This window comes from Rhagoletis pomonella, unplaced genomic scaffold (genome assembly GCF_013731165.1).
Source record: "Rhagoletis pomonella isolate Grant_MI unplaced genomic scaffold, Rhpom_1.0 Rhpom_scaffold_02145, whole genome shotgun sequence".
In the NCBI taxonomy this organism is placed as follows: domain Eukaryota; kingdom Metazoa; phylum Arthropoda; class Insecta; order Diptera; family Tephritidae; genus Rhagoletis; species Rhagoletis pomonella.
The window spans coordinates 1-15291 of record NW_023460699.1 but is presented as its reverse complement, the minus strand read 5'-3'; the positions used below and the strand labels follow the sequence as shown (position 1 = coordinate 15291).

Sequence of the window (15291 nt, the reverse complement as noted above, 5' to 3'; positions counted from 1 at the left end):
TTGTGCATTTTCATACATTTCATGTTAGCTGTCAAAGCGAATATGTCACGCAACGCGAAGCAAAAGTTTTATAGGCCGGACCACATAGAACTTTCGCGTTGGCTTTGGCGTTGGCGTTGGTTTGACAGAACGCACGTTAAAACTATGCTTGCTACAATGAACACTTGGCAGCGAATACTTGGGCAGCGAATGCTTGGGCCACTAAATTAACATACTAACGACAGATAAATTAATATTTCATATCAATAATTGCATTAAAAACGATATTTCTTGCCCGCACTTGATTTAAAAGGAAAAATATTTCACATAATTTTATACATTTGCAACAGCTGACGAGCGACGCACGGGAAATGTTGAGAGTTGGCCATCTATTTGCTTTGTGTTGGCGAGAGCTTTGTCGAATTTTGGCTATGTGGACGGCTGCATTTGAATGCATGTATTCATAGTCCATGATGCAATAATCCAAGGTGTTATCAGTTGGCAACTTCTAGCTCTAATTCCGCCATATTGACTACCTTACGTGAAACAGTGTTACTTCTTTCACTATTCTTTGCCCATTAATATAGTTGAATGCTTTTTATTTTTTCTCAGTATACACACTTTGTTTTCTTAAAAAGGTATTTTATCTTATTTTATTTCATTTCATAACGAATACACTATAAAAAAGCAAATTTTGTTAAGGAGAAAATGTGAAATATTATATTTTCCCCCATATGGGATTCATTTCTTCCCGTTTTTCTTCTCATTCTACTGAGCTAAGGTAGTGTCAAATCGAGCTGTCACAACTGATACCACCTTGTATTATTGCATCATGTTCATAGTCAGCTGTTGAAGCGACGCCAACGCCGACGCAAGGCCACACTTGCGATTGCTATAAATTTTGCTTAAATTTTTTTAAGATTTTCTAATTTGGTGTCTTCAAACTAAAAACAAAAGCACCAAAAAACACGCCAAGCACCAAACTCAAAATTTTTCGCGTTTTGAATACCCACTAAATTTGGTGCGAAAAGCATGAAGTTGGCAACAGGGAATGTAAACAAAAGTATTTTATGACGTCAGCGATTAGGTGGATGCTGTCAAATCGACGAAGAGAGGGTTAGCGGTCCGCGAATGGCGCGACCTTTATTTTCTGGATCGTGGGCGTGACTGCCTTATCGCAATATATTGCCAAGGCGAATTTATACAAGATGGTGTTGATGGCGATTTTAGATTTTCGCCGCAGTACTTCCTAATATCAAAGTGATGTGTTTGTTGTCGTACTAGGGCAAAAGAGAAGGCTTGCCCCTGTTACTCACTTTCGCTGCAATTATAACAAGTTGTCCCTTCTGCGTTCTTTGGCATTACTAACGTAATTTGTACCAAATAACCGAAAACATTGTGGTTATTTACTCGGAAACTAAAGAAGATATCCAAAAAACTGTTAACAAAAAATCGAAATATCTTATTTTAAAATATATAACTGCATCTTTAACTAAAAACTGTCAAAATGACGCTTACGGAAATTTTCCATCCAAACGACGATATTCGAATGGTACTGGCATAATTTCGAGCCTGTACGTAAATTTTCGGGAAAAGTTAAGAAATATGCTGAAAAGTTATTTTCGCAGATTCTCAATTGATTTAAAGTATATCATCAGCCCTATTTCCAATTCTATGTGAATAAATCGCTCCCACAATTTAATTTGTGCATTCAATATATTTCCGAATTAACTTAAATACTTATAGGGCATTCGCACGCTGCGATTTCACAGACAACAAAAGTTGAATACGTAGTTGAGTGAGAAGTTGAAAGTGAAAAAGTTGCCATCCCTATTCAGACGAGGCGATTTTGGATTCAACACGAATCGTTATTTACATTATTGAAAATGAATTTAAATCGCAAATTTGTATCAATTGGCGTAAATTTGGTAAGCCAAGCGTTGGTAGAAGTGCTTTTAGCGAAGCTGAAAGATAAAATAAGAGTAAAAAAGTAAAAAAGAAAAAAAAGTATGTATACAGAACAGTGTTGTTCCCACAAATCCCCTAAACGAAAGAGGATTAACGCCGCTTTATGAAAAGTCACCCCTCTCCACCCAACTTCTCCCACAGACCTCTGGGGAGCTGTTTGAAAATAGGGGAATTTTAGAGTTTTTGCAAGGAAAAAACAAAGTTAAACTTGCGTCCGAAGAAGGGGGGCTGAACACCTTTTGCAGAGAACACCTTTCTGCGTAGGCGGCCTTCGGCCGCGCTTAGGAATTATAACCCTTACTACGTAGAATTCTACTTTCTGTGTGACATAACTGGGGCTACCGCCCCAGTGATGTACCCTTGGGAAAGGATGAGGTAACTAGAATTCCCTTTCTGTGTGGTAAACCTGGGGCTGCCGCCCCAGTGATGTCTATTTTGGTGTTTTATAAAAATATCTTGTATATAAAAATATATATACAAATTTATTACAAAAATTTGCAACAAATACCATATTTCCAACCGACATTATTGTTAAATTAGTGCACAGATTTAGTAAATTAAATTTTTGTAATAAAGCGTGAACTGTTGTCTACAAGTGTGTGTAAAAGTTTTTTGATTCGATTCACGCGTTTGGGCACAGCAACCCAAAATCGTTGTACAAATTCATAAACAGTACCCCACAGTTCGCCTGTTCGTATTTACCTTTGTAAGTTTTGAAAAATGGCTTGAACGAACCAGTATAACATAGCCTAGGCAAATTTTTAAAGAAACTTTTCGATACTAAGTTTTATTAAAACAAAATGTCGAAGTCAGCTTCATATAGAAACAAAGTCTCCGTTAGTTATAAGAAGAGATTTTCTTAAATATAATACCTTTACGGCATTCACATATTGACAAGGTGTTACTATTTATTTTATTATTCTATAATTTTAATTATCTGTTTATAAACTATAATGTATTCTTTAAGAAAAACTGTATAAACCCAAGATTAAATCTTTGCGAAACATCCAAAAATTAACATACTGTCGTAAAAATTTCGAGCTTTATTAATATTCATTAGTTTTTAGCCCATTCAATTTTAGTAAAATAAAGTGCAAGTTTAAAGTAGCTGGGACTTACCGTTGAACTTGGCAATTTTGTTTTGTCGACGTTGTCAGCCATTTTCTTCCATACGAAGTGTGTTCGACGATTTTTATATATGGAGGAAATTAGCAACACCTTCATCAAAGAAATCTTAAAAAACTTAGTTATATTAAAGTTTAATGGGCTAAAACATCACACACTCAAAATAGATCTAGGAAATCGAATTAAAAAGCTCGAAATTTTTACGAAAGTGTGTTGGTTTTTTTAATGTTGCACAAAGTTTGAACCTTGGATTTGTACGGCTTTTCTTAAAATATAAAGCGTATTTTTACAAAAAATAATTAAAATTGAATACAATTAAGATAAATGGTCAAATCTTCTCGTAAAGTTTTGATAAGCACTTGAAATGCTATTAAAATGTCAAATTTTAGTACTGAATCCAAAGAAAATGTCTCTTTTATCCATTAATAATAACTTAAATATGCTTTTTGTTAAGATGTATACCTGAAAATGTGTGCATACATATTTGCGTTAAATGCAATACATGTGCACGTGGATTCAATTTGTAAAAGTGTAAAATACGTAAACGTATGTACATAAACAATAAAACTGTCTCATGAATACCATAAAATCATTGGTCTTGAAGGGAATGTACTAAGAAAATATATGAGCGAATTAAAAAGTGTATACAATTACATTTTTTGTATAGATTTCTTTCTGAAGGAACAATTTCATATCCCAACACTGATACAGAATGTAAACAAACACAGGGTTGCAAGGAAAAAAAGCCGTTCGGACGAGGCGATTTTTGATTTCAACTAAAAGTTGCCTGAAAAATCGCCTGCTGCGAAAGCCCTATAAATTACAAATATTTGTGCAACGACTTCGACACAGTAAAATAAAAAAAATTGGGTATGTATTAGTTAAATAAATACTCTTAATACATATATATTTCAGTTAAACCTGAGATGTTCAAGCGCACTGCAATATTTGTTATCCATTATGGCAGTGCTAAACTAATTTTCACTACATAAAATTGCTGCACAACACCCTTATGGCCGAAAAAGCATTGCTTGCAACACTAGTCCTTTATGGGGACTTTGTTAATTTGCAATTTGTGAGTGATTTTTAAGTTGAAGACTGCGTAAAAACTAATACAATGAAGTGCTGTGTGTTAAATTGCGACAACCGTAAAGATGCAAGAAGCGTAGATGCAAATGTAGCAAATGGGACGAATCGCTGCATTTTGTGTACATAGGGCAAGGCAAAGCCGTTCCCGAAATGTTTCTCTATTATTATATTAACAGCATTTCCTCACAATGATTTTGTTTCTGCTCCACGCAGCCTCCATTAGCAAGTTAACTAATCAGTCCCGCAGAGATGCTGCTGCAGTTTTCTGCAGCTGCCTTAATTGCAAAGCAATGGAGTGCACTAAAACGTTTGCTGAAGCAGCCTCAATTGCAAAGCAATGGAGTGCACTACAATGTTCACTGTTCTCTAATAAATTAGATGAAAAATGCAATATTTTCGCATTTAGCAAAATTAAAACACGTTTTTCGCAGTAAAGTGAACTGCTTTGGCTGTTTCTACTCGTTCTTCTTTTCGCTCTATTCTTTGTTTACTTGTGGTACACAAATGTCAACGCCCAGGACGGCGCAATCTTGTATCATTCTTGGGTCGGTGTTATGCAGAAATTTTGTTAGGCAAACTGCGTGCAATTGTTGTTGTAGCATATACAAAAATTTTAGACAATTGTTGCTATACACAAAATTCTCATTTCGTGTTGGCAATAGCCATGAAAACCATAATGAACGTGCAACCTTGTGCCAAACTCGACATAACCACCTCGGAGCAAACTAAGCAGCCGCCATTTAATTTGGCAAACAAAATTTGTCTGCATAACACCGACCTAAATTTTGGTGGAAAAAATAGCCATGTTTGTTTACTGGATATACTGAGAAAAAATCTCTTTCAAAAGACACTTTACGTGCAAGGCGTGACTGCCTTAAAAGGTGTTCGCATGAGGCGATTTTGCGTTCAACTTTTGCTTTCAACTCACGCAGGGTTGCACGAAAAGAAGTTGAATGGCTAAATGTTGGCTGGCGACCAACTTTGTTGAAAGCGATTAGTTGAAAGGCCGTTAAACCAAAAGCAGAATGCAAAGTTGAATAATGCAAACGCCTTTTTATGGCGAAAATTTGATATTTTTTTGTATTTTGATATTTTTAGCCATTCATCCTGCGTGAGTTGAACGCAAAAGTTGCCTGTAAAATCGCCGCGTGCGAAAGCCCTATTATCGAAATGTATTGCATTGCCACGTCCAAGGTGGTGTTACTAGCTAAGCTGATTTTGTATATGTGTTTCGCCGTACGGCTTCTGATATCAAATTGAAAAATTTTGTTCGAATTTCTACACACACTCTCATACACTCTTACAGATTTTGACAGTTTATGCCGCCAGCCCTGCAAACCAAAGTTCCCGAAAAGTGTTTGCATTATTCAACTTTGCGTTCAACAATTGCGTTCAACTCAACGCAGGGTTGCACGAAAAAAAAGTTAAATGGCTAAATGTTGGCTGGCGACCAACTTTGTTGAAAGCGATTAGTTGAAAGGCCATTCAACCAAAAGTTGAATGCAAAGTTGAACAATGCAAACACCTTTTTATGGCGAATATTTTGATATTTTTTCATATTTTGATATTTTTAGCCATTCAACTTTTTTTTCGTGCAACCCTGCGCTGAGTTGAACGCAAAGTTGAACAATGCAAACACACTTTTAAGGAAATCGTTAGGAGTCTAATTTCTGTAACGATTTTTTTTACGAATTTTCAAAGAAAAATATATGAAGGGGTTGACACGAACTCGTAAAGAAATTATTTTCGTTCCTTCAGATTTTCTTCCGAAATTTCGTAAACGAATGGAAGTGTGCGTAATTTATTTAATTTTAGAAAATTCGGCAAAAAATCGAATTAAATCTTAACGAATTCTTTAAAATTTCTTTACAATGCAGAATACTGTGAAAAAATGGTTTGCAGGGAAAGCAAAAACCAAATACATGTAAATTTTTGTTTTTGTACTCCTGCTATCACCTTATATTAATTCGCCTTGGCCAGGCCAGACACGCTCTTAGCAGCCACTTAACCATTGTGAAACAGCTGATTATAAGAAAATTATTTATTTATTTATTTAAAAATGAACTTGGTAATTTTTTTCAGTATCTCGCGATTTTTGGGTAGAAATTTGAGAGTGCTGAAATTGCGTCAGAACCTTAAGGTACAAACACTAAGCTTTCCTTACCTCCGAATTGTCCCTATAAATATAAAAGAAAATCAGGATCAACGGAAACATGAAATCACACGTTTAAACAGAGACTCAAGCAATGATGAAGGCCATCAGAATAACCACAAATGGTCGGGTTACTTGGCTCCAGGAAAGGTTAGTGTCATTGTTAGTGGTGTTTTCTCCTTCGGATTTTTTGGTAATTCTAAAGACGAAGAGTCGCCTGAAGATAAATTGGTTACCACCATCAAAAGATCAGTGTTATGCATACAACGACAAGAATTCGATAAGGCAGAACAGATGCTCCACTTGGCGTTAAGGATGGCGCAAGACTTACAGAGCAAAGAAGGTATAACCTATATTTATGATCTTATGGCGAATCTAGCTATGGAACAAGAGCAATACAAAAAAGCAGAAAAACTGTTTGTTGATGTCATGCGACGATTATTTAATGATGGCTACTCAAAGGATAGCGCACAGGTAATTTTCATTTTATACATCATTTAGTTAATCATGTATTGTACATTTCATTAAGTAGTGAATTAGTAAGATCTATTTTAGATAATGCATATTAGTGCGAAACTGGCACACATGGCCCAACTACAAGGTGAACTGGATAAAGCACTGCAAGGATTTACGTGGACGTTACAGCGCATTGAAGAGCATTTGAAAAAAGATCCAAGTGACAAGGACATACTAGAATTGCTAGGACTTACAAAAAATTGGTACTGCCAAAGCTTTAAATATCCGATGTTGTTGTAACATTCTTGTTGTTACCTTTCTAGGTTCGGCCAATTGCAAATGAAGTTAGGCAAGTATGCTGATGCAAAAAACTCTTTTCAGGAGGCTTATGATGCTCTAGTCGAGGTATACGGACGAGTAAATGAAGAGGCTGTAACAATATTGAATAATCTTAGTGTGGCATGTGTCAATGTAAGTATTATATAAGTATATTATTTTAAGATTAGGAAATCAAAACTAATAAACTGCCCAGTAGAACTTGGGAGCATCGTACGATTGTTCGGTGAGTACTCCCTTGGGAGTATACGAATACTCCCCATTGCTCCCTATGCTTCTGTGTATAAGCATGTAATTTTGTATACTCCCTTTAACATTGGATGTCCTAGGAGGGGGAGTAATCCCTTTTACCTCCTAAACGAGCAATCGGGGATCACACAGAATTAACATCCCACAAACCTCCTAATAGAGCAATACGGGAGTACTTCCATAGTTACCTCCCAAAAAGACAACAAGGGAGTGCACATAGAAAACATCCCATATTCCTCCCGAACGAGCAATAAAGGAGTGCTCCCATTAGATACATCCCGAAAGCCTCCTGTAGGAGTAATAAGAGAGCAATGATAACGAACATTTTACATTAGCCAAATAGATTTTGCTATTTATTAAATTTTTTTATTTAACTTTTTAATCACGTGCATTTGTGCAATATTACAAGACCTTAAAAATAAAACATAAATGATACGTCTTACATAATTGCTTAATTTTTGAATTATATTGCAGAAAAATCATATGAAATTAAAACATAATAATAACAAAACGGTAAGATAAGATTTGAATTATATGCACCTATATGCACATATATGTAAGTATGCACTGTTATATGATTTCATGGGTGTCAAGGATGTTTGCCTGTTCAGGAATCCGCCAAGCGGGGAAATTGTGAAGGTGACTTTGTTTATCTGACATCCTTGTCACCCATGCGATGTTTAAACCCGGGGGTCACACTAAAATGCTGTCACTAATTTGCGCAATCTGAAAAGTATTTAACGGTACATTTATAAGTAATACAATACATACTTAATATATTTAAACAAAAGTTGAAGTACATACCAAAGGACTTTTATTAAAATCTGTGTGCTATCCAAATTAAATTTTTGTGTCCTTATGCTTCTATAAGAAATATTTTCTGTTGTTTTTTTTTGTATGATAAATTTTTTCGAAAACACAAATTTCTTTTGAGCGAGGTGCGTATTGCTCTCCTATCAACCAAAAATAATACTCTTGGATTTCTCGCTTAGGAGCAGTGTTGCCGTTTTAGCCCTTTGGTGGCTAAATTTGGCTACCAAATTCTTTTTTTGGCCACAAAAATTTGAAATTGCCCCTAGCCCTTTTTTTAGCCCTTTTCAAAATTTATTCATCATTGACATTCATTTATGATTTTCATGAATTTAACTCTTCGCTCATAAAGCGAACGCCTTTCCTTTAAGGCAAGTAAACATATTTCTATGTATGTTCCTTTCGTTTCTAGGCCGTTATCTTATCCGTTAACGATTTAACTATACTTTAAAATAGGTAAGTTGGTGGCCCCTAATATGCTTTATGTGTTACACAAAAAGTTTTTTTGTTGAATAAAATAGTAATTCTTTTTAGAGTTCATGGTTTTTCTATACCAGTAATTATAGAAAATGTTTGCGTGTATACTTACATATTTATACTAGCAGTACCCCGGTGTGCTTCTCTACACCAAATATTCAATATATTCAAAATTTTTGATTCTTTATTTTAAATCTTAATCCAACAGATTTGGATATACGAAATTTTTTGTTTTTCCATCTTGGGTATGAATAAATAAACAATTTGGAATGCCAACTCTTGAACAGGCCACGTATAGCTACCAATTCCAGTAATCTACCACAAATATTTTAAGAGATATACCAGATGAAATTTTTTGTTAGTGTGGGCTGTGCCACGCCCCCTTTTCCGAATTCGGGGAAACTTAACACAAACCATCTGCATAATAGCCCGACTATGCCGTATAAATTTGGTTGAAATCTTGCACTTATTCTTTATATATAAGATGTGAGGTGCCACGCCCTCTTTTCCAATACTGCCCATTTTTATCCATGAGTATGGAATTATTTGTTATACCTCTATACCAACTTCCAGTACTCTACCACAAATATTTCAAGAGATATACAACAAAAAAATTTTAGTTAGTATGGAAGGTGCCACACCCCCTTTTACGAATTCGGGTAAACTTCACATAAACCATATGCATGATAGCCTGAATATGCCGTATAAATTTGGTTGAATTCGGTGAAGCCGTTCTCAAGTTATAAGCTCACACCAAAAACGTGTACTTATTTGTATACATAAGATACATACATATGCCACGCCCCTTTTCCAAATTTGGGCAAACTCCACATAAAATATCTGCATGATGGCCCGAATATGCCGCATAAATTTGGTTGAATTCGGTGAAGCCGTTCTTAAGTTATATTGTCACACCAAAAACGTTCACTTATTTTTATATTTTGTTAGTATGGGTGATGCCACGCCCCCTCTTCCGAATTCGGGAAAACTTCGCATAAACCATCTGCATGATAAATCGAATATGCCACATAAATTTGGTTGAATTCGGTGAAGCTGTTTTCAAGTTATGAGGTCACACCAAAAACGTGCACTTATTTTTATATATAAGATGTAGGTAAAAAAATTTAGCTACCATTTTTAGCCACAACGACGATTTTTAGCTCTTTTTTAGCCCTTTTTTAGCTGGAATTTAGCTACCACTAAAAATGTTTCGCGGCAACACTGCTTAGGAGACATCACTTTTTGCTCCTAAGCGAGTAATAACGGAGTACAAAACCGACAAATCTCTCTTATTGCTCAGAAATCAGGTTAAGGGGAGTACTCTTTTATTCCTCACATAGGGAGATCTCCCTTCAAGTTCTAGTAGGTGGGAAAAAAAAACACTGACAGATCTACGTACATCTAGGCAATATCCATTTTTAGTAAAATATTTTTAACCGACTTCCAAAAAAGGAGGAGGTTATCAGTTCGTCGGAATATTTTTTTTAATTTTTTATTTTTTATGTATGTTACCGCATAACTTTGGACCACGCATGTTTATTACCAGCGCAGAATAGATCTGTTACAGGTGAGAATAGACCTGTTACAGTTAAAATATTCAGCAATTCAGCTATGAAGAATTGTGGAAATTCTGGCATTACATATTTCACGGGGCAATATTTTGTTACCAGCTTATGAGATAGTAACAAAATTTACCGGTTACAAGAGTACACAGAATGCGAAAAGGGTTTAAAAATTTACAGGATCTTTTCTTTATTTACCGGTTACAAAATGTTTATTAACAGCGCAGAATAGACCTGTTTGTAACCGGTAAATAAAGTTCCTGTACATTTTTAAACCCTGTTCGCATTCTGTGTACTCTTGTAACCGGTAAATTTTGTTACTATCTCATAAGCTGGTAACAAAGTATTGCCTCGTGAAATATGCAATGCCAGAATTTCCACAATTCTTCATAGCTGAATTGCTGAATATTTTAACTGTAACAGGTCTATTCTCATCTGTAACAGGTCTATTCTGCGCTGGTAATAAACATTTTGTAAGCGGTAAATAAAGTTCCTGTCAATTTGTAAACCCTTTTCGCATTCTGTGTGCTCTTGTAACCGGTAAATTTGGTTACTATCTCATAAGCTGGTAACAAAGTATTGTCCCGTGAAATATGCAATACCAGAATTTCCAGTTCTTCATAGCTGAATTGCTGAATATTTTAACTGGGTTACCAACGTACCTAGAATCGCGGTGACAAGAACTGGTAAAATTTTTTCGTAATAAAGTTTTCTGGTTACAAAATCTTCGGCAACGTGCAGAATTGACCTGTAAGTGTTTCATTATGAAATCGGCCCTTAATACATATAATAAAATTGTAACAGGCCAATGTCGGTACATTATAGGTAATAAAGAAAAATTAATTTGGGGGTCTTTATTGAAGCAACAGAAGCCAAATCAACAATTTTTAGAATTTTTGTCTGACTGTGTCTGTGTTGTACGCGCATCACTCGAAAATAAATGCATGGAGTTGAATGCATTTTCACTGATACATCGCTAAAGGTCTAGCTCAAAATATAGAAAAATAAATAAAATTAGATAATGCTACCTGTTTGAAAATTGCCGTTTAATATACGTACATTATAATTTTTTTTTAATCAATAGCTAGAGGAATACGAGCTGGCGAAGAAGTATTTAACGGATGCTTTGGAATTGGTAAAAGAACTGAAGGACACAGCACAGGAAGGTATTCTTCAAGCCAATTTGGGTTTGATTTATTTGCGAGAAGGTTTAATAATGAAAGCCAAGGAAGCCTGTTCGCTAGCATGGCGCATTGGTAAGAAGGGCAAGAACGTAGACGCAGTTGAACAGGCTGAATACTGTCTGAACGAGATTAAAACTTTTATACAATAAGACAAATCAAAATCAAAATCTTTTAAAAACTTGATGCAAATGTATACGACCTAGCTATTTTTCAATCAAATAAGAATTAATTTATACAAAAATCAAATAAAAAATCCGTATTCGTTATTTTAATTACGAAAGCTTTACTTATAAGAATTCAATGTAGACCAGAAACATTTGTAGTTTACGCTTAACGATTTAAAGGCTTACTAAGCGTATTATATAAGCGTATATACATAACTCTTACTCTAACTTGGCAATAAAAATCATCAGACCCACGCCTATAAGCATGGCTACAATCTCCTTAATTGATTGACCCAATTTGGTAGATTCCTCCAACAATTCGGGCAATACACTGACAGTAGCAATGTAAATAAAGCCGCCTGCTGTGAATGGTAAGACCCATGCTGTAGAACCATCATCACCACTAGCCCCTAGTAAGGCGAGTGCAGTGCCAGCCACAGCACCGAGCGCAGTGACTAATTGTAGCATCATTGCCTGACGTTTTGTACAACCAGACTTAATTAAGATGGCAAAGTCACCAATTTCGTGTGGAACTTCGTGTAGTAATATCGTAATTGTGGTAACCACACCAATACTATTACCAGCCAAATAGGAAGCACCAATCGCCAAGCCATCAGTGAAATTATGGGCGAAATCAGCCGCTAAATTCAGATACCCCGTAATTTTTACCTCATTTGATTCCTTCTGATCTTTATTCGATACCGGGTTCACTTTTCGTTCTTCTGGTTTTTTATCATTCGTTTTTTGGTCAGATTTTTTTGTTGGTTTTCCTTTTTGCACTTTGGTTGATGAGTGAATATGGTTGTGCCCGTGCTCACCACCTTTCAATAACCGTACCGTTTTTTCGACAGCGAGGAATGCTATAATGCCGCCCAGTACCCATAGGCCAACTTTCATATCATGTCCATTTTCGTGGTCATCGTCGTGACCATGACTGTGTGAGTGGGTGTGATGATCATCACCATGAACGTGCGAATGAGTCGAGTGTGGTATTAGATGTAGAAAAGCGTCGCCCAATAATCCACCGGAGGCAAACGCTAAAATGATTTTCAGGCGAGGTCTCATTGCTTCACTATTATCTAAACGAATTGTATAAAGCAAAACAAAAGGAGCGGCGCTAATTAGCAACGTAGATCCTATAGAGTGTAACCAAACACTAGACATATCTGAAAAAAAAAACAATATATTTTTCAATGTATATTTAATTTTATTTCTGACCTTGTGGAGCTTTAAGCTTGCGCTGCTGATGGTCATGTTTATGATGCTCCGAATGATGATTTTCATGATGGTGAACATGCTCTTGATCGTCATGTAAACGTGGGTGATGATCATGATGATGGAGATCACCGTGATCGTGCACTGGAGCTGGAGCCTTTCTGGTATCGAAATTTTCGTTTGCCTCTCGCGAGTATTTAAAGCTGGGGTTTTTGCTGTGACCCAAACATAGAGATGGGAGTGATAGTATAATGCCATATAGAATAATTCTTAAAGCAATTTTCCATAGAAATTGTCTCCTATTGAACTGCTCCAAATTCGTCATGATGATTTAAACTTGATTTCTTTCCAGCAGGATTATCAGAAAAGAAAAATGACGGCCCTCCACGTCACATCACAACATTAGAACAGATGCCGGCCTTTCAAAGTTTCATTCTAATCAGCCTGTCAGACGTTGCAATGCAAAAATGGCTTTGTTTCTTTTATTTTCTAGCAGATAGTTACAGTAGCTACACACGACGAGCATATCCGCGCACATGCGCGGCTTGCGGGTCATGCTCGTCGTTTGTAGGGTGGTTTGCGAGCATGCTCGCCAAAAATCAAAAAATTTTGATTTTCAGCGAGCATGCTCGTCGTTTGTAGCGTGGTTTGCGAGCATCGCATTGGAAACAAAAACAACAACCTCACTTTGTGTTGATGCTTGCAGCAAGGTGTATTAAACAAGGTGGTGTTGGGGCGACAGCTGAGTTTTTCGCCGTGGAGGCCATTACGTCAAAATGATGTGTTTGTTGTAACTCATACCAATGACAGTATGGACATCAGCGTATAATTTGTTAGTGTAATTTTTTACTTATATACGGCCAACACCACCTTGTTAAATACGCCTTGGCTTGCAGTGTGCACATCGCAGATAAATGCATCCAAGCTATGTGCGTTAATTGAATTTTTGATAAATGAGGCTAAATTACTATATGTATATGTATGTACATACATATAAGTAAAATATAAATAAATTTAAGTAACACATACATAAAAAACCCTAAGTCATAAGTATTTCAATTGCATCATCCGCGTCTTTCCTTTCCATGTTTACGCTTTGAGTACAAAATCACTTATGAGTCGCTCGCCGTCTGTAGCAATCGACAGCGAGCATGTAGGCGCACCTTAGCTCAGTAGAATGAGAAGAAAAACGGGAAGAAATGAATCCCCATATGGGGGAAAAATATAAAATTTCACATTTTCTCCTTAACAAAATTTGCTTTTTTATAGTGTATTCGTTATGAAATGAAATAAAATAAGATAAAATACCTTTTTAAGAAAACAAAGTGTGTATACTGAGAAAAAATAAAAAGCATTCAACTATATTAATGGGCAAAGAATAGTGAAAGAAGTAACACTGTTTCACGTAAGGTAGTCAATATGGCGGAATTAGAGCGAGAAGTTGCCAACTGATAACACCTTGTATTAGGTGCGTTCGCGTAGCTGTTAATTGTTCATGTTTAACCAAAACTTACAAGTTTTTGCGTTCGCGTACGCAAAAAACTTGCAAAGTAGGGGAAATTGAGAGAGCAAACTGACATTTCATTTTGAGGGGAAGCTGCTGGTTTCTGCTGGAAAAATTTTTGCCAACAGCAATTTGCCAACAGGAAAACAGCTGATCAAAAACAGCTGGTTGGCATTTACGCAAATCACAAAATTGAATTTGATGGTTTGGAAGATAAAAATTACAAAATGCGACTAATTAAACTTGTAAGAAATAAGTAGTTATTTGTTTAATCAATAAACTGTGTCAGTATACAACTTTGCGATGACTTTTCGTACGTTTTAAATTTTACACTTTTGTATGTAAACAAAAATTATATCAGCTGTTCGTCTAACTTGCAAGTTTCTGCAAATTTTCTGTTCGCGTACTATTTTGGATATTTCTCTCTTGTGAGAGAACAGATGACATTTCGCCGAAATTTGGCAGTTGGTTGGTTTCTGCTGGAGATGTTAAACGAACGCACCTATTATTGCATCATGATCTGACATTGGTTGAAGACGGACGCGCTCAATTCTGAGATTTCAACTTTAACTCAATACACCAGCAGTTTCATCTTTACTGAGGATCGCACTGAGGAAAAGTTAAAAAAAAAGTCAAAAGGAGATTATATAAGCAAAGGAAAGTCTGGTGCAGAGGAAGCGGTGAGGTCAAGAAGGACCAAATCAACGTGGAGAACAACGCAGGGGGCACCTGGGAGTGTCTGGTGTGGTCTCCAGGTTTTTAATATTCATTTTAAGTCCACGGTGCTGTACATACGGAGGGAACTGTCGGAGGACTACTCCCTCTAAGCTCTAAATCCAAACGATAAGTTTTCAGGTGAGTCTGCTTAATTTATTCAATAGGTGCGTGTTTTTTTATTGTGCAGGTAATTAGACGCCAAAATGGCGGACGCTTTGGCGGCTGAAGAGCCGCCAGATAACGGTGCTTTAGTGGATGACACAGGCTGGTTTACAGCTGTAGAAAAGAGGGGGAAAAACGTAAA

General features: G+C 36.2%; 2 protein-coding genes across 4 annotated transcripts; one reads left to right on the top strand and one right to left on the bottom strand.

Annotated features, from left to right (window-relative positions):
* Positions 1-5924: 5924 nt before the first annotated feature.
* LOC118753165 (tetratricopeptide repeat protein 19 homolog, mitochondrial-like) lies at positions 5925-11640 on the top strand. Of its 3 annotated transcripts, none has more exons than XM_036488032.1 (5): positions 5925-5953; positions 6244-6787; positions 6869-7032; positions 7093-7240; positions 11288-11640. In XM_036488032.1, exons 1-5 carry the CDS (start codon positions 5946-5948, stop codon positions 11534-11536), a joined length of 1113 nt encoding a protein of 370 aa, XP_036343925.1. In that variant the 5' UTR covers positions 5925-5945; the 3' UTR covers positions 11537-11640. The 3 variants fall into 3 exon arrangements, with proteins under 3 accessions (XP_036343925.1, XP_036343923.1, XP_036343924.1); XM_036488030.1 differs by lacking the exon at positions 5925-5953 and adding an exon at positions 5961-6085; XM_036488031.1 differs by lacking the exon at positions 5925-5953 and having other exon boundaries at positions 6116-6787; positions 11288-11536.
* Positions 11641-11646: 6 nt separating this feature from the next.
* LOC118753162 (protein catecholamines up-like) lies at positions 11647-13235 on the bottom strand. Its single transcript, XM_036488029.1, has 2 exons — positions 12770-13235; positions 11647-12717 (listed from the first exon to the last, which is right to left on the bottom strand). Exons 1-2 carry the CDS (start codon positions 13089-13091, stop codon positions 11771-11773), a joined length of 1269 nt encoding a protein of 422 aa, XP_036343922.1. The 5' UTR covers positions 13092-13235; the 3' UTR covers positions 11647-11770.
* Between the last annotated feature and the right edge of the window lie 2056 nt (positions 13236-15291).